At 39.0% G+C, this 24,934-nt stretch overlaps 1 protein-coding gene across 1 annotated transcript in view; it reads right to left on the reverse strand.

Annotated features, from left to right (window-relative positions):
* Positions 1 to 24,934, reverse strand: part of POU6F2 (POU class 6 homeobox 2) — a 371,816-nt gene that overhangs the window by 66,623 nt on the left and 280,259 nt on the right. The window contains exon 6 of the mRNA XM_038388395.2: positions 1,683 to 1,829. Coding sequence (XP_038244323.1) covers positions 1,683 to 1,829 — 147 coding nt within the window. The remainder of the gene's footprint in view (positions 1 to 1,682; positions 1,830 to 24,934) is intronic.

Consider the following 24,934-nt stretch of genomic DNA (forward strand, 5'->3'; position numbering starts at 1 on the left):
TTATAGGTATTATAACCAACTTTTCTTCCATACCAATACCCCATGCCTCCAGAAATCTTAATAGGCTTTTGAGAGCCTCCATTTAAAGCTGGCTGCATAAAATGATCCCTTGATGAAAAGGGATTGAAACAAGGGTTAAAGTAGACATTGAAAGGTTATTGTAGAGGGCACATTGTTCATACAATCCTCCTTTAATATGTGTGGTGTGCACCTGCGATAAGATGATTCATTAGATAAGGCCTCACTTTGACAAGCTCCATCGTTCAACCCTCGGGGTAGTGATGGAACAATTCTGCACCCACCCAGTAAATATAACAAGGTCAGCATTTTTTCTGGGACTTAGATGGGGAGACTGAAGCTCAGGATGCATCTTTGTTTATGTTTTATGTAAAAAAAATCCCCATAAAGTTTGAGGATATCGTTTTTGTTTTGTATTGTTTTACTGATCAGAAAAAAATGTAACCCTTGTTTCTAGTAAAAAAAACTCAGTGATACAAAATTATGCAGAAGAAAAGAAGAACTTACAATTTGTCCTTTTTTGAATTATAAGTCAAACTGTAGATGAAACTTTATAATTACTGATATCCAGGGCTGTACCAGTCCATCAAACATCTACTGAAGTGTCTGTCATCAGCTTGAATTTTTCATTTTAGTTATATCTATTCTAATAACAGGTATGTTTTTTGGTATAGAGTACCAAGTTAGCAGTACTAATCTTAAACAATATTATTACACTTAGTATAATGATTCTTTTATCGTATTATTTTCAGTGAAACAAATAGTCACATTACTTTTGTTTCTGACAGATGATAGAATAGAGTCACTCAGAGATCATGATTCAGGAAGGTACTTAAGAACATGAAGTCAATGGGATCACTCATGTGCTTAAAGTTAGGCGCATACCTTTCTGAACTGGGGTCTATAGCAGGACCAGAAAGATATCAGCTTCAGTTAAGACAAATAAGAAACTCTGTAAATAAGCATGATATGATGAAACTTCCCATTTAGAATCTCAAACATCTACCAATTATCGTGTTTAAAACACAGTATTAAAAGGCTTTTAAAAGACAACAGAGCCTCTTGAATTTGCACTAATGACTGGCAGATCCATTACAGGTTGCTACATTTTGTGATTTAATAAACAATGAGCAAATAAGCATACTAAATCAAAGATACTGCATTACAAAATATGCTTTAATTTATTTTGACTAATATGGTATATCTCTTATGAACGTTTTATTGCATACTAAAAAATAAAACATATAAAAAATAATGCAGCCTTAGTACTATAAGACTCCAGTATAGATTTCTGTTATCAATCCATGCTTAGAAGTGGGGAGAGACTGCTGTTTTTTTGGTGAGAATTATCAGGTTCTTGAATTAGCAAATCGAGACTCAGCAACAGTCTACTCACTTAAAATACCACATTGTTACATTCTTATTATCTCTTCCCAAGATTGTATTTTAAAAGCAAAAGCTAAACCGTTTTCAGTTTAAAAAAAACAAATTCCCCATTCTAACAACCCCCTTCTCCCGGTCCTATTTCTTACCTTTCCTGGTAAACGTTATTTATTTATCCCCAATATGTGCACTTACAAATTGCTGTCATGCAAAAGAAATTCATTTTTATCCAAAGATCAAGCTGCCATAAGAATTCACTGTTTTCTCCATGTTCCACTCACCTGTCCTTGTGCATTAGTGACTAGTTGACCTGTGACCCCCTGAAGACTGGAGAGTGCATTGCCAAAGGCCTGTGAGCTTGCTATTGAGCCCATGGCTGCTGCTGCTGCAGCCGCTGCTGCTTGACTTGCCAGTGGATTATTAACCAGCTGAAAACCAAAGAAAAAAATCACAGTAAAACCACTAATGAGCAAGGAAGCACACAAAACACAGTGCTCAATGAATATATAAATGCTATAGTACTAACATAGGGGAATACTCCAGTTTATCCCTAGAGCTGAAGCACTTCTTCAGAGAGGTTTTTATTTCTGATGCACTGGTTCCTTTGACAATGAATGTACCTAAGAATCCCAGAGAAAATTCCATTGTCCTGAAGAACACAATTGTTTTATCGTTCAGAGTTATGTTTGTATTTCCTTCTTAGGTGCATAATCTAGGCACCCGAATTTTGCATCTATGTGAAATCGATGAAAGTTCAGTCTTTGACTTTAAAGGGAATGGGATCAGACCTTAAGTTTGGCCATTAAGATTAGAAAGAAACCTTCTTGCTTAGTGTTACCTCAGCTCAACTACTGAACCCAAATATGAGAAAAACCCACTGCTTCTACTGGTTTATACATTCAAGGAATATGTGTCAACACAAACACAAATCACAGTCTGGAACTTCACCCTATGATTAAGTTAAATGGATGTCAACTGAAAATGAATAACCATCTCCACAGCTTTCTATTTGCAAAACTATGGAAAATGTATTGATATAGTTATTATTTGTTCTTGCCTGTGAATAATTAATTCTGGGGTTCACGTACAATTCTCCAGCTGTCTGCATATTGCACATCTTCTGCCATAATGACATGCTCAATATTAAACATAGCATGCATAAAACATTTTCAGTGATGGACCAATTTTCAAATGGTCATCTCAACAGGATGTCCAAATCCCACGTAAGGACACTCTAAGCAATACTTGGGTTTGTAAAAGAACAAGTATGTGTTTAAAAACAGAGGAAAGTGTCTCACTGAAGATTCAGATGTCCTATGGGAGACTAGTGCTAGTCGTATAAACCAAGCCACAAGTGCTAGAGAATGTTCTGGTGATGAAGAATGATTGGAGAAATGACTGGTACAAGAGATTAGAAGGTATCCGTCAGACAGATGATTTCTGGAATGGAACATCTCTGAACCAGATGAAAGGCTGGTTCAGGTGTTAGCCTATAACTTGGGAGATCCATGTTCAATTTCTTGCTCTGCCACAGACTTGGGCAAAAAAGAAAGGGAGTACTTGTGGCACCTTAGAAACTAACAAATTTATTTGAGCATAAGCTTTCGTGAGCTACAGCTCACTTCATCGGATGCATTCAGTGGCTAGTGTCCTTTTTCTTTTGTAGAGAAGCAAAGTGTGTGTTGTAAATGGCATGTCTAGTTTTTGTAAAGTCCAGCCACAAGGAAGTTTGTGTGGAAGGTTGTTTTTTTATGAGAGTATCCAGTTTTGAGAGCTCATTCTTAATCTTTCCCTGTTTGCTGTAGAGGATGTTGATCAGGTGGTTTCACAGTTTCTTTGAGAGCGTGTGGCACAAGCCGTCAGCCAGAGGTGAAAGTAAGCCGGTATGCCCCAGTACAGAGTACCGGTAAGAGCCGGTGCGCCGTACCAGGACCGGCTTTCCAAGAGGGCAATTTAAAGCCCTGGTAGCAGCGGTAGGGCTGCGGTGGGGATTTAAAGGGCCCTGGGACAGTAGCAGTGGCTGGAGCTCCGGGGCCCTTTAAATCCACGCCAGAGCCCCACTGCCGCTACCCCAGGGCTCGGGCAGCAGGGTAAGTCTTCTAACTTACTTTCACCCCTGCTGTCAGCATAGTCTGTGTGGAATGTAGATTGTAATGGATTTTTTACCTTCAGTCCTTTTGGTATGATGTCCATCTGTTTGCATTTCGAAAGGAAGATGATGTCTGTCTGTATCTGTATGAGTTTTTTCATGAAGTTGATAGATTTCCACTCCATATGGCTAAATTCAGTGCCTTGCATAATGACAGGTTCAGAGTAGCAGCCATGTTAGTCTGTATTCACAAAAAGAAAAGGAGTACTTGTGGCACCTTAGTGCCACTGAGTGCATCCGATGAAGTGAGCTGTAGCTCACGATAGCCCAAATAAATTTGTTAGTGTCTAAGGTGCCACAAGTACTCCTTTTCTTTTTGCGAATACAGACTAACACGTCTGCTACTCTGAGACTTGGGCAAGTCACTCAGCTTCTCAGTGCTTCGGTCCTCATCTGGAAAATGGGGACAATAGTACTTCCGTATCTCACAGGGGTATTGTGAAGATAAAGACATAAAAGAGCGTGGTACACTACAGTGATGGGTGACCTACAAGAAGGGAAGGGGAGTTTACTCTGCACCAAGAGGGAAGATACCCAGATGGTGTTAAATTCCTTTAGGCAAAGAGGGAAGAAACATAAGGGATTGGGTAGGCTGTACTGTACTGTGGGAAGGAAGTAAAGAAAATGGAAAGTAGATGGTGTTAGAGATGGTTCTAATTCATGGTTATAAGAAAACTACTAGTCTATTGGACTGTATAAAAATCTACAACAATTGATTATTCATTTATTAAAATATCTACTAATCATTATTAACCTTTCATAAACTATTTATAAATGGAACCTTGCTATAAAGTGTGCCTAACTGAGGACCAATCCACTGCCTCTAAAAGTTGTAAATAAATAACTGAATAAAGCTTAGCTGTGGGTCTGGACAGAAAAGAGTGACACCATTTTGTGAAACGTTTTAGAAATTTTGGGGGGAAAATTATATTGGCATTTCAAAAATTAAAAAAATTTCAACTAGCTGAACCTAGCAGTAATAAAACCAAGCAAAAAAAAATCTGTTAGATTCATTCTTTCTTGACTCTAAACTATGGACCCAATTCTGCTATATCCACACAAATCCCCCAGTGACTTCAGTGGGTGCTGCATGGACAGAATTGGGAGCTATGTAGTGAACTATTTGTTGTAAATCACTGAGGAGAAAAGTGCCCACACTGAAAGGGCCTGGTTTTCAGAAACAGCGTTCAGTTATGCAGGTGTGATTTTGCCCCTGCAAATAATTATACTAGGTATTTTGTGAACCTTTACATATCTATCTGCTCACATCTTCAAATACGATAGACATGTAAATGCTAGAATTTGCAATCACAATTAAATTTGGGAAGAGTTATTTGCGTGAGTATAAGTCAGTCCACAAAACTAAATCCCACTGTAGCTTAAAGCCTTTTTTAAAAAGTAGACGCTATAAACCAGTAGATTCTTCTTACTATTCTTTTGACTTCAGTTTTCAAAAGCTGTATATTTATTTACAAATACAATGGTAAAATTTCACTGCAAACAAATTAGTTTTTCAATGTATAATTTGACTGTAAAAATTAGACACAGATATACTGGGTTTCGTTTTGTCGTATCATGGAGATAGGCTACTCATTAAAAATAGAGGAGCAGATAGTGATTTCTGCACTCACAAAGAGCAGTATCATGCTTCATGCAAAGTCTCATTGAATGGGAGTATTCACAGAGTAAGATATTAGAGCTGGTTGAGAATTTTCCAGTGGGAACATTCTTTCATCAGGAAATGCTGATTCACCAAAACCAACTTTTCACAGGAAAGGATCAGTTCCAGTGGAATCTTCACTGGGAAGGGGAAGAGGTAGAGAGGTGTGTGTGTATCTTCCCCCAAAGGTTAACCTACTTGCCTGGGATGTGTGAGATTCAAGTCCATGCTCCAAATCAGGTGACCAGAGATTTGAACTCAGATTTCTCACATTCTCAAGGAAGTGATAGCCTAATCACCAGGCTATTCTGAGGAGCCCTTGGTCTTGTTTTTTGTGAAACATTTCAAAAGGTCTCCTGTTTTGTCTCAATGGGAATGGCAACAACTTCCAAAACCTTACTTTTTTCCACGGGATGGAAAATCTGCTTTCCGACCAACTTTATAAGGTTCGACCAAATATGAATAAGAATATCCCAACCTGCCCCTAAATCAGATTTTAAAATAATAGATTTTCCTTTGAATATTTTCAGGAGCTGTTGCAAGATGTTGATGGGAGATTCAAACTTTCACAAACTGATTCCTTCTAAACTTTGATGCAAATTGGGGATGGAGGATTCAAGTTTATCCTAATTATTTGGACAACAGGGTAACATTTGACATATTACACCTTGCTCTAATTTTAAAATAATACCCATTAGCCTCTTCCAACTCCGGCTTTAGAGATTTCTGCTATTTCAGAATGCAGGCTTTAGCACTTGGGAGCACTTATTGATAGAAATATATTATGAAAGGTCCCATTAAAGGACTCTTCAGTATTAGTTTCAGTTTTTAAATGGTGATTTAATTTAGAATGCTGAGGCTCTTCAGAGCTGTCACTTCCAGTGCCCTGAGTTTCTGCTTCCACTCAAAACAGCAGCTGTAGCTGCAAGTCATGGAGATCTTACTTTAAAATGATAGGCCTAACTTCTCAAGAATGCCCCAGTGTCTGTTAATGAAATTACCTTGAAGTTCTTATGAGGAGGAGCCCTGTAGTATCTGAGTTGCTTCAATACATTTTCCCAATGTCCCAAATCTAACCTCTCAGGAAAAAAAAGTCTATAGATCTGATTCTGAGCTCTCTCTTACACTAGGGTAAATCAGGAGTTACTCCACTGAAGTCAATGGAACTACATTATTTTTTGTGACCTTGAGAGCACACTGAAAGACTCACCTATTTTCCCATGTTTTTTTTTTTCTAGGGGAAGGATGTAAGAAGGGGTTTGATAAGGGTTGACTGGGTTATGGAACAGATGAATGGGAAGAGTTTGTTTTACAGTTGGCATGGCCTTTTTATGGAAGTTCTGCTGCTGTCTTCATTATTATTACCCACATCATCACTGCTTTACTAATCAGTATATCTTTAATAATAACTAATACATTTATAGTAACAATATCATTATTCATTCATTCATTCATTCATTGATTCATTCATTCCTCAAATACCTTGAACAGGAAGGACAAGATTTTTCAAACCTCTGAAGCCTAGGGAGAGGGGTGGCTTCAGAGCCTGAGCTCCAGCCCAAGCCACAACTTCAAGGCGCTGTCTACTCAGCTATTTTTAGAGCACTAGTGTGAACCTTGCTAGCCCAACCCAGGCTGGGAGGCTTGCTCATGCTTGCTCCAAAATGTTGTGTAGACATACCTTTGATGTTAGGCTCCTAAATAAGTGACCTGATTTGCAGAGGTACTGAGCAGCTGCCACTTCCTTTGAAGTTGTGTGACTTCCATTGACTCTGCTCCCAAACATCTGACTAGAGCATAGATTTATATTTTTAATTTTTATAATATACGTGGCACTAATACATTGCAACCTGGCTCCCTGTAAAATCTAAAAATCCCTGATAGAATCTCATAAAGACACTATAGGTTGTCTCAACTTAGTCTTTGTAAGGCACCTCAATGTCATGGGGATGAGCTCCAGTTAAATTCTTGTAGAAATAAATAATAATAATAATTAATAATTAGTAATAATTAATACTAGCAATACTCAGCATTTATAGAGTTTTACAATTATAAATTTCAAACCTGCAAGCCAAAGCTTACTTCACCTTTTGACTCCAAAACAAAAGTAGCCTCATTTTCAGAGGTGCTCTGTATATATAGATACACTGAACTCAAGAGAAAATTATTGATCAGCACAATATGTAAATCTAATTAATTAAATAAGTGAAATGTAAAAAAAGATACTCTAGTCCAACATTTGGGACCCCTGTACATTTTAAATCCTCGCAAAGTCAGTGGAACCTATTTTTGTTCTTTTAAAATCCTTTTTTGGATTTCGTATAATGGGATAATTACAACATTTTATGTTTTTAAATGAACAACGGTGTAGACTGTCTAATAAAAAGGTTGTAATACAATTTAAATTTGCTCTACTCTTTGAAGATAAACTCTTGCTAGGTAAATGTTGGAAGCAAACCTTTTTTTCATCCCAAATCTGAAAACAATCTGTCAACACTTGTTATGTTTAAACTGCTAAAGTCCATCAAGGGAAACATATACATTTTAAAATTGTTTGAATTTGTATTTACAAGTTACTGTAGACAGCAACAATTCTGTACAGGCAAAACAGACATTTAAACATATGCATGTATCTATAAAATATTTATATGTAAATACACATTCAGATATATGCAATAGCATAAATGCTAGAGATTGGGTATTGAAATATCTGAAGGCACAGACTTGCTAGGGACCTTTAAAATATCTGGGTCTCACAGATACTTAATCTGCTCATTATATACAATTATGGTGGCTGGGATATTTGCTGTCCAAATCTATGCTGAATTGCCTATCAGGAATAAGTACTGATAGTGGTATTGCTGATGTGACATGACTTGATTCAATGCAAAGCGACACGACCTGAGGTGCTAGAGAGAACACAGCTCTAATGTGCATCCTGGTATCACTTATGCAGCATGGACATTGGAGTATGCATCAGAAATGACCAAACTATCTTTATAAACAAGGTGTAGAATGTCTAATGTGGTTAAATTGGAACCATAACCTCAAATCCACAACCTGAGTTTACACTATCAAAAAAACTGTGTATGTGATATCAACAGCAAAGCAGTTAAAGAACAGGCACCATTCCCATAGCTATGCACCCTATTATAGATATGACTGATGAAGATGATAGTGCATGAAGTGAATGGACACCATTCCCGCCACATTGATCTCTGCTCCTTTCACATAGAAAAGAAAAGAGGAGAAAGAGGATTGGGAAGAGGAATACTATTTGAATCCAGTCCTCGGCCCCTCTCAGGACTACGCCTTATGTTTGACAAAAAGAAAAGAACAAAACTAGAAAAGAAAGTAAATATATATTTTCAGGTAGCTACGTGGATACTGGAAACAACGATGAGTAAAAAAGCATTTAGAAATAGTAGCTGACAGAATGCCTTAGAATGACAACATTGGGCACCTACCTCCAATAATGTAAGTTCCTGGATGTCTAAATTTACTTATTTGTTACAGGCCAAACCTTCATCGGGGTAAACTGGTGTAGTTCCATTTATGTTACTAGAGCAGCATTCTTTACCCCAGTTAAAGATGTGGCCCTTTAAGGTTAACCACTCCCTTCAAAACCAGATTTCATCCTTACATGTGGCATAAACTTACTGTAAACATAAGAAAAGCAGTACTTGTGGCACCTTAGAGACTAACAAATTTATTAGAGCATAAGCTTTCGTGAGCTACAGCTCACTTCATCAAATGCATCCGATGAAGTGAGCTGTAGCTCACGAAAGCTTATGCTCTAATAAATTTGTTAGTCTCTAAGGTGCCACAAGTACTGCTTTTCTTTTTGCGAATACAGACTAACACAGCTGCTACTCTGAAACCTGTAAACATAAGAAGTCTGACTCTCCCCTAACTTACAGGGGTTTTTACATGAGTGTAATTCCACCGACTACAATGGAACACCTGCTTATTTACACCAGTGTTAGTGAGAGCATTAGGACCAAGTACCACAATTCTACACTTTTCTAAAGTAATTTATATATAAAGTAGGGATATATGCTAAGGGAATCGCCTAAACTTTCTGAAGAGGGTAAAATCACTTAAATTCAACTTAATGCAGTTCCTTGATTCCTAAGCTGGTCTATTTTAGAATGCTTTATCAAGCTTCTGAAAGATGCTTTCTACTCAAGAAAAATGGTTACCATAGGGCTTCCTTGTTGCCAAAAAAATAAATCCTCATTAAAAGGAAATTGCCATTTGTCCTCTTGGATAAGAGGCTGGCACTCAAGTATCAGCCATTTGGCTGTAGCAAGGTGTCACACAAGAGACACAACAAATTAATCCCTTTAATCTAAATCATTTATTTGCCTTTAATTTAAATGTACAAATGGAATGTGTACATGTAAATTTGATCATTTGCAGGCTCAAGTGATAATGTGCCAAAAACTATGTGGATGCAAATAGAGGCCACACTGAGAAAATGTCATCCTTTATGTCTAGATATCTGAGTAAATCTTTCTGAAATGTTTTGCCTTGTAATACAACCAATTATTTAAATACACACACACTCTGCACTATTTCATTGAAGACTGGTTCACAAAGCAGAATATTATGGAGAATCCAGGATTCTTCTCTCCTTTGCACACGTGTACGTGTGTGTGAGTGAAAGAAAGAACTTACATTTAATTTATATGGACATACATGTATAAATGAAATCTACAAGAAAGTCAGACAATGCCCTGGTTTAAGATTATAAACTGAATGATGTGATGAAATCTTTGCTACGTTTTCCACTCTTGGAACATAACATTTATAATGTAATAATCTCACATAATGGACCTGCTATATAAGCCAATGGGAAAACTTCTGTTGACTTCAACAGGAGCAAGGTGACACTCTTAATATTTTTTGCACAACACTAGAGCTATGGGGAATCTGTGCCTTTTATCTGGCTTCAGCTCCAAATTCAGGTTCACCAAAATTCACATATTTATTTTTGCCAAACCTAGGACAAGATTCAAGCACACTACAGTTGAGTTTTGAGTGCACCATAGGCCAATTGCTGGTAAAGATAGGGACCAACCAAAAAGTTCTCATCTGATTCAAGCTGGAGTATATTTTGGATCTGGCGCAGTTCCTTGTGGAATCTGCAACTCAGTCTCTTCAACTGAAGAATTTTCCAGGTTACTCTTGGGGACATTCTGCACAAATAAATAAATAAATAAATAAATTCTGCATACAATATTTTAGAATTCTGCAAATTTTTTTTGTCAAAATAACACTACATAATCATGCCAGTTTCAATTATTTTGGTAATTTATTTCAAAATACCTGTCAGCAAGTATGTCTGTAACAATACAGACACACACAAAAATTCCCCCAGCAGTAGAGAGTTAACAAAACCCCTATGACAACCTAGTTCCTTTTTCTCTGCCCCATTCCCCCACCCATTGTGCCAAGCCAGGGGGACAGATACCTACAACCCCTCCCCCCCAGAGCCCAGCCACAGTGCCCCCCCCTTCCAATACACCCAAAACCCCTTCCCCCCCAGAGTCCAGTCGTGGGGTCCCCTGGCCCAGATACCCGTACCCCTTCCCCCCAGAGCACAGCCGTGGGGGCCTCCAGGCCTAGATACTCATACCCGTTCCCACCATGATCGCTGTGGGCCTGCCCCCTCTCCCCCCCCGAGCCCAAACGTGCCCCCCCCGGGCCCAGATACCTTCCCTCTGCCCCCTCGGACCCTCGAGCCTGATGCTCAGTCCCAGGTTTGCACGGAGTTCCCTGCACATCGCCCTCACCTTCCCTCAGGGCATGCTGGGAACTGCAGCTGCCAGGAACCCTCTAGCTCCCTTCCCCTCCCGCCAGCAGTGTCTTCTATGTGCAAGCTGGGCTCTGCCAGGTCCAGTGATTCCTAGTGGCGGCCAGCAAAACTGCAGCCCATTTCTGTGGGGGAAAGGAAATTCTGCATGCACAATGCTAATTTCTGCCAAATTCTGCATTATGCAGTGGCACAGAATTCCCCTAGGAGTATCAGGTGCTGAGCTGCGGCCCACAAGCCATACCCACAGGAGCAAAATTAAACAAAAACTTTACCGGGTGTCAAAGACATTAAAAGACCTATCTCCAAATTCTCGTTTTGGGTGGAAAATGTGCAATTTGGTGGGAAACCAGTTGAAACTCAGTCTCTGATGAATTTTGCTTTGAATTTTTGGGTTCATTCAAATCTCAAAATTCAGAACAAAACTTGAGAGGCCTGAACCCATACAAAACAAAACTGACTAAAGGGTTTGCCCGAAGCCCTGTGAATGAAAATCACAGTCTGATTAAACACATATAAGAGCCAAACTGTGGCTACCACAGAACATGTGACCTGAGTGAAGGCAGACGGAAAGGCAAGGATGCTGGGAATTCCTTGCCCAAGTAATATTCTGATGCAGGATGCAGCCATTGTTTAGTTTGGCCAAAGTTGTATAGAGAGGGGTGGGAAGGTGACTTTTCTCTGCCTCCAATACATTGGACAATGCCTGGGGAACATCTGCTCCTTGTTTTCCAAAGATGGAGCAATGAAGGCCTATAAGCATGCTCTCCCCCCAATATCAACAAAGGTGTTACATGACTGCCTCTGCTGTATAAAGGTATAATGCCTCCAGCCACTGCCTCTCAGATGCAGCAACATCCTGTTGCCTCCACCTCTAGAAGCTTTAGTTTGGCTCTAACTATACTACAGGGTGTACACATACTGGAGAGTATATTAAGATGCCCTGTATAGAGACTGGATCAATTAAAACACAGAAAGTCCACAGCTTCTGCACATGTAAACGGATGGATATGTTATCCTCATCAACAGCAATCTCACTCCATAAAGGTACATGTAAAATGATACTGAGTGTATCTCTATCATGACAATGTCCTTCCCCGCCACAATTTTCTACAGAAGAAGAAATTCTGAAGGTTAATGCTGTAATGGAGCCACGTACAAAGAGTTTCTGCAGAGAACCCTCCTTCTCAGTCACTTCCTTCTGATCTGGTGTCAGCAAGCAGCCTGCTCCCAAAACGAGCTGTAAGTCCTGACACAGATGATGCACTGCCAGAGCTCTATTAGGCATTCTGCAAGGGGCTGGGGCTGGCTCAGTTTCATCCCTTAACAGTAAGGTAATTCCAGGTGGAGTTTTGTTAATGTTCTTTTGATAGGAACACAGTTTACCAGCTATTCTAATTCTATCAGTGTTCCTAGAAGCTTAATATTTTTTGCACAACCGTATCTATATCCCATATTTCCTCTAAGAGCTGCATTCTTTTTTTCATTCACTGTTTCTCCTCGGGCTTGTTCTCCATTTTATTCCTTTACTCTGATCTCCTTTCTCTCATCTACCTTTCTGCAGTCTTGGACCTGATTACAAATTAAGTTTGCCATCTAGGAGTTCAGCAAAGACAGCACTAAATCTGTGTTCATAAGGGTGTGGTGTGGCCATATTAATTCCTAATTAATTTCAAAGCTGTATATGTATACATTTTACATTTTCAAAATTAAAATATTGTCTAATGATTTGGTCACATGTACAGCATGAAATTTGACAATAGTAAATGGAAATACTGTTCAAGGTACATAGAGCAACTGTTTGTTGCAATCTAGGACTTTGCTACAGTATTAACACTGTGCTACATGCACAACTTCACTGCAACAAAGCAGATAAAACTGAGGTCCTCTCACTCCAAAAGCACAGTCCCCTACTATCTGAGGTAAAAAACAACTGCTATTAGCAGTACAAAAATACAACATACAAGGATGAGTTATAGAAAATTTCCCATAAAATCCCTACTCTGAGGATCTTACAATCTAAGGCCACAGTCCTGCAAAGACTGCTTAAAGTTAAGCATGTGCATAAGTCTTTGCAGGATCATATCCTAAATATGAGGCTTGTTCTAGCATTATTTTCTGATTGTGTTTACCTGACAGCCAAACAGACTGGATACATTTAAAATCTAATGATTTCAGCCCAGAAGTAAATTATTCTGTGTGATCTTAAGGCAGTCATATGGGGTATAAATCATGGCAAATTATGGGCCCTTGTCTCTCTGTGTCTTGTACGATGTCGAACACAATGTCAGCACTTCAAAAATAATACATAAATTATTTGGTATTTTTAATGGCTGACAGCACAGATGGATGAAATTATAATGATCATTTATAATAATTTCAGCTATGTGCACTACCAGAGAAGATCTACTCACAGATATTCACCCAACAAATTCTGCTACATGTGCAAAACTATCTACCATCTTTTTCTGCAGCAGCTTGGCTAACAACCTGAAAAGCTGTAACTTTTTCATTAAATCCCACATTATTACCTTATTGTATATAGACTCTTGTTCTTCCATAAGGCACTGTCAGTAGATAGATAGATGAATTTCTTCATGTTCTAAGTATTTTCTACTTTTATCTATTGACCAGATTCACAAAATATTTATGGTCCCTTCAGGCACTCTTCGTGCGTTACAAAACAAAGGATTTTTGTGCTAAAAATAATATAAGTTCCAAGCTTCTGAGTCCTGACTCTGATTTCCCTCACACTGGAGTAAATCTGGAGTAATTCCAATGAAGTCAGCAGAGTTACTCTATCTTTAAACAGGTATAATGGGATCAGAATCAGGCCCCTTGACCTCCTATACATACTACAGATTTTATATAATAGGATGGCATTTTCATTTAAAATTCTGGAATCAGCCGATTACACTAATGTTTTACTTGAATCAAGTTTTCCCAATGTAAGACCAGCCTCTTTTCACACTTATGTCAGTGTAAATTAGAAATAATTCCAATGAAGTCATTATATAACCAGTGAGAGATGTGAGTCAGGCCCATTGAGTGAGATACTCCTCCTTGCTCTGGTCCCTTTTATGCTGGGTAGATGAGCTGGAGCAGCATAAAGAGGTTCTAAAAGCCCCATTTCCAGTTGAGGAATGATTCCCTTGGGACAGGCACTGCAGAAGAGGGCCAAAAGGCTGTCCACTGTGGATCCCTTTGCAAGCACTGATGCGGGGGGCATGCCAGAAGTGGGGCTGGGGCAGGAGGGCCATGCCCAGGATGGACAATCCAGGTAGCCTGGGGAAGCTGCTATAACTTACACCAAACATCACAAGAGTTGTGACCAGTCAGATACGAGGATAAGTGAGTGGGGAATCTCACTACATGTATCAACAGGGGGTCCCTGCCACATGGACCACAAAAATAATTCTCCCTAATTTACAGTCCACGTGTACTTCTGCATATTTTTTCTTCCTTGTGGATGCTTTTTGGCTTGATTCGAATAGCATCCTACAGACTAGTTCTTAAAAAAAATCATGCACAAGCAGATTCTAGTCCTTTAAGAAAGAAAATATGTGAGAGGCATTATACTTATAAATATCACAAGTACATTATCATCTCCCTGTGGATTTCACTCTTAGAAACCTGGACATAGAAGAACTCGGGCCACCGCAATTATGCTTGCAAGAGCTAAATGAAGGCAGGCTTTGGCAGAAAAAGACATTACTTATATATACATAACTGTAAAAATGCTTCCCTTAGAATATAGTATATGCATCCATTTCTACTCACCAAACTGAGAACAGAACATTGTCTTGGAAAAACCTCAAGATAACAGTTTGAAAATAAGGCAAATGACTCCTATTGTGAGCATATAATGCCCTTTCCAAATCCCTTTGGCCATGATTTTATCTCAAACTATTTCAGTGCTTAATTCTAGTTTTCTGTAGAAGGGAAGGGGCCAAATTCAGGTGTAGTGTTAACAAACACAACTCAGTTGACTTCGAAGAAGCTGCACACATTTTTACGAGGTCCAAACTTCAGCCAATAACTGCAGGGAAGATCCCTGGAACTGGGCTAAACAATCACTTATTGGATGGGTTTGGCACTGCAAGACTGCGGTAGCATTAGCTAGATTTTGATTGAACAGAAAATGCAGGTACTGTTCAGTCTTTTCCCATTGAATTCCCTTCCCTTCCCCAATACTGATTAGCAAAGTCTACTATCTTCCTGATTAAAATGTAGATGCAGTTTATATGCTGTTCAAAGAACAGAAACCTAGGCCACAAATAAAGAAGAGGCAGGTGACATATGCAACCCCACTAGCTTTACATTCTGAACCACATTAGGCCACATTGCCCATCAGACAACCCATAACAAGATGCTTGTGGACTCTTACTTCTAGAAGAACTGGCAGATCTATATATCTATTACTGGGAAACCAATGATTTAATGTTTTCTTATATAGCATCAGTCTTTTGAAAAATAAAAGTTACATTATAAACTAATACAAAAGTTGTTTCTCTTGCATGACTCTAAGAGCCATGTTTTCTGCTGAGCCCACCTTGCACTGGCATAGCAGAGAGAGGTGTTTGCCAATTATGACTCCCTTATTCTCTCTCTGGCCTCTCGGGACCATATGCCAATTGAAGATTACAGGTTGTCCAGCTACTGTCACTGTGCCAATGGCTTCAGGAGTCATCTCTGCCAGCTTTACACATCCCCACACACGGGTATCCCGAGCCAGGGCTTTATGGTAGATTTCCCGTCCCCCGTGCCACACGAGAGGTGCAAAAGGGAGTAGAGCAGGGCCACAAATTCAGCACCAAATATCTAACTGGGCCTGATTTTCATCTCAGTTAAACTGGTGTAACCCAGAATAATTCTTAAAACAGTTACTCTGGGTTAGCACCAGTGTAACTGAAGTCAGGTGTAGTCTTCTGCTCTTACAGTCAATGATGCACACAAACTCTAGAAATGGATTTCCTTTCTAAGAACCACGGATCAATGTAAGTAAATGCAACTGCATGGAAGTTAACAGAATTTCACCCACTTACTGTGGGCTGGAATTTGACTCCTTGACAATAGGTACTGAAAAATTAATTGCAAACTTCACAGATATTAAAGCATGTTGGAAACAGGATACTTTATACAGTAATTACAAGTTTATTTCTCAGTAATTTACACTAGTGAGAGTGAAAACATCTTTTCACTGGTGCCTGTGACAGCAATAAATCTCTTCTCACTGGCATTTGGGAAAGCAACATGAGCCTTTCACTGAGTTCATTTAAAAGGAAAATTCATGGTTAGAAAATTAACATTTAAAGTGTGAATATGAAAAACTTTCCATACAGTGAATTTCTATGAACTTTGTTCAGACACCACACTGGAAGAGGGACAGTCCTGTGATAAAAGCACTTGCCTACGGCTCCAGAAATTAGATGCAGTTCCCAGATCTTCCACAGACTTCTTGTATGATCTTGGCTGAGTTACTTTAATCTCTTTGTGACTTGGTTTCCCATCTGTAAAATGGGTATAAGAATGCCCCTTTTCTCCGTTTCTTGTCTATTTAGATTGTATCTTTGGGCTAGACTACATACACCTGCTCCAAAATAACAAAAGGCATGAAACAAATTTCGATATTTCAGGGCAGATCTGTATGTGGGCCAGCCCTTAACATGCACTGCACAGCACTTGGCAGAAGGGGTCCCCATCTTGACTGGGGCCTCTAGGCACTACCTGAATACAAATAATAAGTATAATCAATAGATGGTATGTTCGTACGGAGATGGGAGAGGGTGGGTTAGCACTCAAGGAATCAGCAAAAGTCAGTCATCTAATACAGATGGACTTTAACTAAAAAAACAGACAAAATTTTAATGAAAACTGCAATTGGACATTTCAAAGTGGTTTCCTAAAACAGAAGGGTCCCTATTGGAGGCTGCACTGTATTTCATATGATAGACTACACGTGTCTTGATCACCTGCTGTTTGTAAATTAATTGATTTCACTTTGCTGATTTATATGTTATTAGAACCTCTTGAATAAATGAAAACCTTGTATTCTCTCTGAGGTTGTCATCTGAAAATATAAATATATTCTCCAGAAAATACTAATTTTACCATTAACAGTCCAGACACTTGTCATAAGATAAATCAGCTGTTCAATTTACCACTGAATCTTTCTATCCACACTGAATCCTTTCACTTCTTCTGGCTCTTTGTTTATTGCAATGCTTCCGGTAAATGGCAGACACAATACCTTGATTTTATCAACCTATATGTTTATAATGAATTATCTTTACTCATACTATGCCGATTTAAGCTGTAGATCTATTGTTGACCTCATCAAGCAGAAAAGACAACACATTTTATAAATGAGTCTTATTACACAGCTGTTACAAATAACAGAAAATCAGAAAAAAATTCAAATAACCCACAACAGCCGAACTGCAGTGTGTCACAAAACTGCTTATAATTGGCACTAACTGGCACCCAGGTTTGTAGCCACAGCAGAGAGAGCTGGGATTGAATGATTATAGACCCTGAGGCATCCTCCCTCACAATGGTTTCTCCAGAAAAGGGGTAGTGCTGACTTCGCAGAGGAAGGGGACATTGCTACTTTCCCTACTGTGTCTGTTCTGTGGATAGAGGACTTCATTCTCCACAGGGCTGATTCTGTCTTCCACCAGTTTTAGTACAGTATAACTTCACTGATTTTAATGGAAGCATAATCTGCAGATTAGCAGCAGTGCTGCAGGGGCTGGCCCTGCTGCCCGAGCCCTGGGAATGGGCATGCAGAAGAAGCTGACCATCTCTCCAAACCACACCCATCCCAGAGCCTTGGTTGGCAGGAGAGCTGGCAATAAAATCCTGCCCTTACTTCCCCCTGCCAACTATCCTGCAGCGGGAAGATGGATTGCAGTTGGAGAAGAAACTGTGCAGGCTGCAAGAGACGCCATGTAGGAGATGAACTCAGGGCTGGGGGACAGGCCCAGCAAGCAACTGAGCAACTGAGCATGGGATACTTGTAATCTGGCATCACATGTAAGAATTGACCAAAGCCCCAGGGGAAGGAGGTGCCTGAATCACGGATCGAGGAGCTGAGGTGGGAGAGGAAATTGAAACTGTTTGATGGATGAAGGTAAAGTTCCTTTCTGGCCTGAGGGATTTATGCCCTACTCCCTTTGATTGGGCTCTGAAATAAGATTGAAGTTCTATACATGCTAATAAAGGTGCGTGTGTGTAGAGTGAGGACATAGATATAAAGAGTCATGCTTTAAGGAGCAACTAGAGAACAACTTCCTAACCAGGAGGTTTCTACCTTATTAAGCTTCCCGCTGCAACACATCTTGGTGATCTCTGGCAACTGGGGACCAGAAACTCTACAGCCACTTCACAATCTGTGCATTGGAGTGATTTCTGCCTCATCAAAGGTTGTAAGAGCTTGGAACAACCTAGTACAGAGGAGAGCCCTCCCCTACCACAGCAGTGATTCCTGACTTACATAAATGTCAGTGAGATAAGAGTAAGGCCCCATGACTTTACATCGAGCAACTTAAAAAAAATGAATAAGTAGATAAACAAATGAATAAACAATATAATAGAACACATGCAAAACAATACAAAGGGAGGAAAGCTGTGGTTTCTTTACCTGGGAACATGTAAGCAACCCTATATCAAAAATATCTTGGAAGCAGAACTACAAAAAGTAATGGCAGCAAAAGGAAAACAAACAGAAACCATTATAAATAAAGAAATCACATTGGGATCAGTCCCTCTATGGACCTGAATTTAACAGGAATTGAGGGTGTTCAACATTTCCAGAAGTTGCTCAGCACCTTGTAGATTGAGCCCTGAAAGGGCAAGAATAAATATGTGTGAAAGAACGGCACAAGGGCAGATAAAAATCCTTCTGTGCTCACAGAGTGTATTAAATGCAGATTGCTCTATAAATTTTAACTAAAGAATAACAGCCTAATATAGGCCACTACCTAATATAGCAGATCTGATATATCAAAGAAAACACAAAAAACATGTTGTATGTACATTTTGGGAACGTTCCCATTATCCAAGCGGAACACAAGTAAAAAATATTATATAGAGATTAATCTTACCAAAGAGAAAGAAAATGACAGGACTTGAATTATGCTTACAGACGCAAAGCACCACTGAGCAAATACAAGAAATAACTAATTCTAACATATCAACACTTGGTAGGAAAGGGAGGGAAGAACATAAAGAAAGAGGCAGCATCACAGGAATGTCTGAAATGACAGGAATTATTTTAAATCAGACTCTCAATATACAACATCATAAAACCCCTAAATCCTGGGTTAGGGATAGAAGAGAGAAAAATATAGCTACATCAAAACAGTCATGTATTTCTGACATTTGTCTGAATATCATGCAGCCTATCCTGCTGTGTGGAGGATCTAGAGGAAAAGGTGATAGGCATATATAAGTCAACTATATAAGAGATGAGCCTTTACTCTATATGCAGGGATCTTAAAAGTATTCAGAATAAATCTACACACTTTTTTGCTAGTATTATTTTTAGTTTTACAAAATAGCAGGATAATTATTCTAGGCTATTTTACATTAGAAAAGAAGAAAAACATGTGATAATGCATCACTAAAGTCTACATCCTGTTTAAAAATAGCCTTTAAAATAAATACAATGAGCCTGTGTCACTGTTACCAAGATAGCTGCTAAGGCTGGTTGGGAATTTTTTGACTAAACCTTTTTTTGCCAGAAAATGCAGATTCCTCAAAACCATTTGTGGGACAAGATCAGTTCTGATGTATTTTCCATTTCATAAAAATCTTGAAAAAAGTTTTGTAGTTGTTGCACTGTTTTATTTCGACAGTTTTTAAAACTGGGATGAAATTATTCTTTATTTTGAAATCTGAATTCATTTATAGTAAAAAAATGTAAAAAAAATTAAAAAGCCAGAATAAAAAGTTTCAAAATAATTGAAACTAAACGTTTTGATTGATCCAGTCCAAAAATTGTTTTGCATTTTTGGTTCACAAACATTTTTGAGACTTCAACTTTTCATCCCGATTAGGGCTGGGAAAAGTGTTCAAAATCTTGGAAATGCTCATGGGATAGGAAATCCTTCTTCCTGCCCAGCCCGCCTGTTCTGTTTCTAGTCTCTCTGAATGAATCACCTCGTGTTTTAGGTCTCGTGCCTTTACCTTTCTTGAGGTGGAATTTTGCAATTTTTCCACACTTGGTAATGTGCATATTAACTGCGATTACCCAGCAAGTCCAGCTGAGTTTGGACACCTGCAGTTCTTCCCTTCAGGAGTCTGTGACCAGAGCTATACAGTAATCAGACAGCCTTTTGGAAACCAAAGTACTGTTTATTTTGCAGTAGGAACACAGTGTTTAGAGAAAAAAGATTTTAAAACAATAAAGTCTACACATGGCTATCTTCCCTAAAGCTCTGTCATACCCTGATGGTAATTTGGGCAGACCTAACCACCAGATATCCACAGTGTGTCCCTGTGTCTCAGTTTGGTTCTCCTGAACAACTACAGTCTTCTCTTGAGAGTTTAATCTTTAATCTTTAACTCTTTAATCTTCCCAGAGTTCTTTAGTTCTTCTGTGTTCCTGGGCTTTTGCCCATCTGGTCTAAGCCAGGCCTGTAGCTGCAGCAGGATATTGAGAATCCATAAAACCAGTAGTTCTGGTATTGTCCCTTCACGATTCTCAAATGTTTGCTAAGCAGTAGCTTATTTTGAGCCATTTTTCACCTTTCCGCCCATTTTCCAACACAGCCCTCTGTTGAGTTAGCTCCACGTATTCATCAAGCAAACATACAGTATTAATAAATTATTACAGAGCCATTCCAGATCCATCACAACCCTCTTTTCAAATATGGGTGCCTTAAAAGGATGTTCAATTTCCTCCCTGGGATGCTGACATCAACATTTAGGACCATAAAATGGACAATTAGGTGCCTGATCCAAAGCCTAGTAAAGTCAATGTGAGTCTGTCCACTGACTTAGATGGGATTTGCATCGGGCCCTAAATGTCTAACGCCTCAATTCAGGAAAGCTTTTAAACATACATTTAACTTTAATGATGTGCTTAAGTCCCACTAACTTCAATGGGACTACTGCCCTTCCTTTAGGCATCCTATTAAGGCACGTCCATTTGAAATCTTAATTTCTAAATTCAAAATGATCTGTAATTAAAAAATAATTCTTAAAAAGACTAACCTCTGCCATTCTTCATTGACATCTCTGGTATTTTGTAGTAGTGTAGCTCTGTAAAACTACCATATTGTCCAATATCACAACTGGAAAGAGACTCAGTAAATCTGGACCCCTGGTCTTTCCACTAAAGCTCTATTTATGCTTATAAAAGAGTAAAGAAAAGATTTAATCTCCTAGAAGGAACAGCTGAATTTAAACCTATTATAGCCACTATTACTAACAATAGTACAAATATTTATATATCTGCTCATCACAAACTTTTAAAGAAGGGGTCAATAGTCTCCCTCTCTGGGAGTTCATAAAATGTTCAAAAGCAAAGCAACAAAATTACACCAAGTAAATCAGTCAGATGCAGATGAAATCACATTCCATTTCAGAGGAAACACAAAACAATCCTACAATCTTCTGAATGTCTCTTTAATGCAGACATCTTTCAAGAACTTTGTAAACTAGCATTCAAACAGCAATAATTCAAAGAACACCGAAAACAGCTTATTTCAGGTAGAAATCACATCACATCTAAAATCGGTTTCACGTGCTGATCAGCAAGCAAATAGGTGAACCATCTGGGTAACACTATGATGTTTTCCTCTCTGGTTCCTGCTTTTCTTAGAGCATTAAGGTCTGGAAACTCAATTTGTTTTACTATTACATTACCTATATAGGGTGGTCTCTAGTTAGTTGGCCCACCATTGTGCCAAACCTTAGTCCTTGAAAAAACATCCATTTGATATCTAGGAATTATCAGCCAAAAAAGAAAGCAAAATCTATCTTGAATTAATACAAGTTCTTCCCCCACAACCCCCCATCATTACTTTCTGGAAAATTGATCCAAACACTGTATATTATAAACAGAACTTGTTTTAGTGTTAGGCAATAAGGAATCCATTCATCAAATTGAAAGGTAAAGAAATTGCCTTTTTACTTTTGTAATGTTTTAATATGGGACCTGTTATTAAGAAACATAGTTTAAGTCACTTCGTAAAGGGATTGGTCCTTCTTTAGAGACTCGGACTCAGGAGATCTAGGTTCAACTCCAAGGTCTGCCAAAGACTTCCTGTGTGACCTTGGGAAAGTCAATCTGTCTGTGACTTAGGGCTTGTCTAGATGCATGGCAAAGCATGCCAAAGGGATGTGATTCTTGAAATACCCTAGTGTGTTGCACTCTAGCTGCTCTGCATAGATCCTGCTGGTGTGCTCGAAAAGGTAGTCATGTGAACTAAGTTAATGCGAACTAGGTACCTTTAGAGTGCGCCAAAAGGGTCTACACGGGGAAGTTCAAGCGCAACATGATAGTGTGCTTTACACATCACACCCCTCTAGTGTGCTTTGCCAGCACAATTTGGACAAGCCCTTTGTTCCCCATCTGTAAAGTGGCAATAATATACTTCCTTTCTCTCTCGCTTATTTAGAGTTTAAGCTCTTTGGGGAAAGGACAAAGTCAGATTTTGTGCTTGTTCAGTGTTTAGCACAATGGACCTTAATATTGGTTGGGGCTTCTAGGTGCTACTGTAATACAAACACATTGCCATCATCACCTTTTTTTGTGGAAGTGGCTGAAGGTTATAAAACCAGTAGGATGGCTGATCATGGAGACACATTACTGATGCTCCAATAAGCTGAAGCAAACTGAAGGGAGTAAGTCCAGCAAGCTGTTGAGCTGGCAGAAGTGCTGCACCAACATACAGACGAAGGCAACAAAGCGTTGGCTGTACAAGGTATTCCATGGGAACCTTTGGAAGCATTTCTGTTAGTGGCTGGTAGTTTAGACTGCCTTTATCGTCTTCTAAGTGCCACTCTTAAGCACGCTCAAATTGGTAGAGCCGGGCAAACAGCTCATGATAAATACATTTATTCCATGCATTTTACCTCCTTTTCTCTTCATGATTTGTCTTGGAACAAATCATGAATTCCTTGAATTTACAAGCTATACATAATCAACTGCCCAATAATTCTGACAATTAATCCTTGCTGTAGATTGCTAACCAGGTCTGTAGATTGCTAACCAGCAGGTCTTTGCTAAAAGTTGAGATCCAAGAGTGTAGCAGGTGTGAGATGTAAGAAGCAAGGCTCTACCCTGATAACAAATGGAGAGGGTGGATTTCATTTCTTTTATGTGTCTGGAGTACAGGAGAAATGAAATCCACCCTCTCCATTTGTTATTAGGGTGGAGCCTTGCTTCCCACATCTCGCACCAGCTTCTGCAACGAGGGACTGAAATAACATCTGACAGTTGCACAGGGTGTTGGGGGCCACTGGATCCAATGGATCCAATGTTTCTTCCCCTGCTGCAGTCCAGTCCCATTACCTATTTTCAATGGTGTGAAGGGGGAATGCAGGCACTCATGGTGACTTCTCTACCTGTGGTCCCTCAATGTGGAGTTTAAGTGGTGCTGAGGGCCTTGGACTAGTTTTTTGCACCATGGGAAAATTTCAGCCTTTCTTAATAAGCCAAGTTAAATATTGCTCCTGTGCTTTTAGGTTTATTAACTAATAACAGATTTTTAAGCAACATAAAGCTCAAGTGTTTTGGAAAAGCACTTTATTCTCACTTGGTAATGTTTTTAACACAGTGATTTATCACTGCTACCAAGGAAAGAAAACAACCAGTGCAGAGTATTTGGACCAAGTCCCAAAGCATTTGATCTGGATAGCCTGCTGGCATTTTTAAAGACAGAGTACCTATTGTCTTGTATGTCAAAAGTAATACAATGTGTACCTTTTCACTTTAATCATACAAATTTGAGCTGCTGAGAATAGCACAGAACTATTCAGCACCTCTCAAGCAACAACTGGTCAACACCATGGGCTAATTAGCCAGTTTTGCTGTCCTGCAATCAGGGCAATATTTCCAGGATCAGATCCTCTCTTACTGCACCAGTGATTATCTTTTTTTTAAATACCACTAAGATCATATAGTTTTGCACATGGAGCTTTGCTGATTCACACCAGCTGAGGATATGGGCCACTGTTTTTCCTCTGCAAAAGTTTGAGGGGAGAACAGAGACTATAGAGGAGCCCAAGCCACAGAGTTTCAGTTCAGATCCCTGATACAAACTTTCCCAAAGTTCAGTGGCATTGAGATCTGTGTGAGAGTTGATTCCCACCTCGCACCAATTTGACACTTATTTATCTCCTTTCTGTGGAGTTATTCCTGATTTCCACTTTCGTTAAATCAGAATTAGGCCTCTGGGCTTTGGTTCAGGTCTGTCTCTAATAAAGACTGGAATAATACTGCAAATACAAAAAGGAAAATATGATCAGGTGTATTTTGCAATCAATTTTGCAAAGAATATTGACAAGTATTGAACATATTGAGCAGTGCTCCCTTGGCCAGTTTGATCCATTGACCAGTTTTGGATGTAACTGAAGTCCTTATAAGGGATGATTATGGATGGAAATATTAATTAAAACAGATATAGGGAATCATGAACAAAACAGAATACTACATAAGGAAAAATGTTGTTTCTCATTTATTCCCTTTAGGAAGTTGTGGGTAAAGGAATTGTCTTAGTTTTATTTTATTTTACAAAGTAGTATCCAAAATATTTACTAGTGTAGATGTCTAACTCTATGACTAGTCTAAATCAAAATGGTTCTTGGGTCCATCAAAATGAGCCAGGATTATGTGAAGGAATCGACTGGGAGTTTTATGAAAAGATATGATCAAACTGTGGGTGCAAGACAACTT

Source organism: Dermochelys coriacea, chromosome 2 (genome assembly GCF_009764565.3).
Source record: "Dermochelys coriacea isolate rDerCor1 chromosome 2, rDerCor1.pri.v4, whole genome shotgun sequence".
In the NCBI taxonomy this organism is placed as follows: Eukaryota; Metazoa; Chordata; order Testudines; family Dermochelyidae; genus Dermochelys; species Dermochelys coriacea.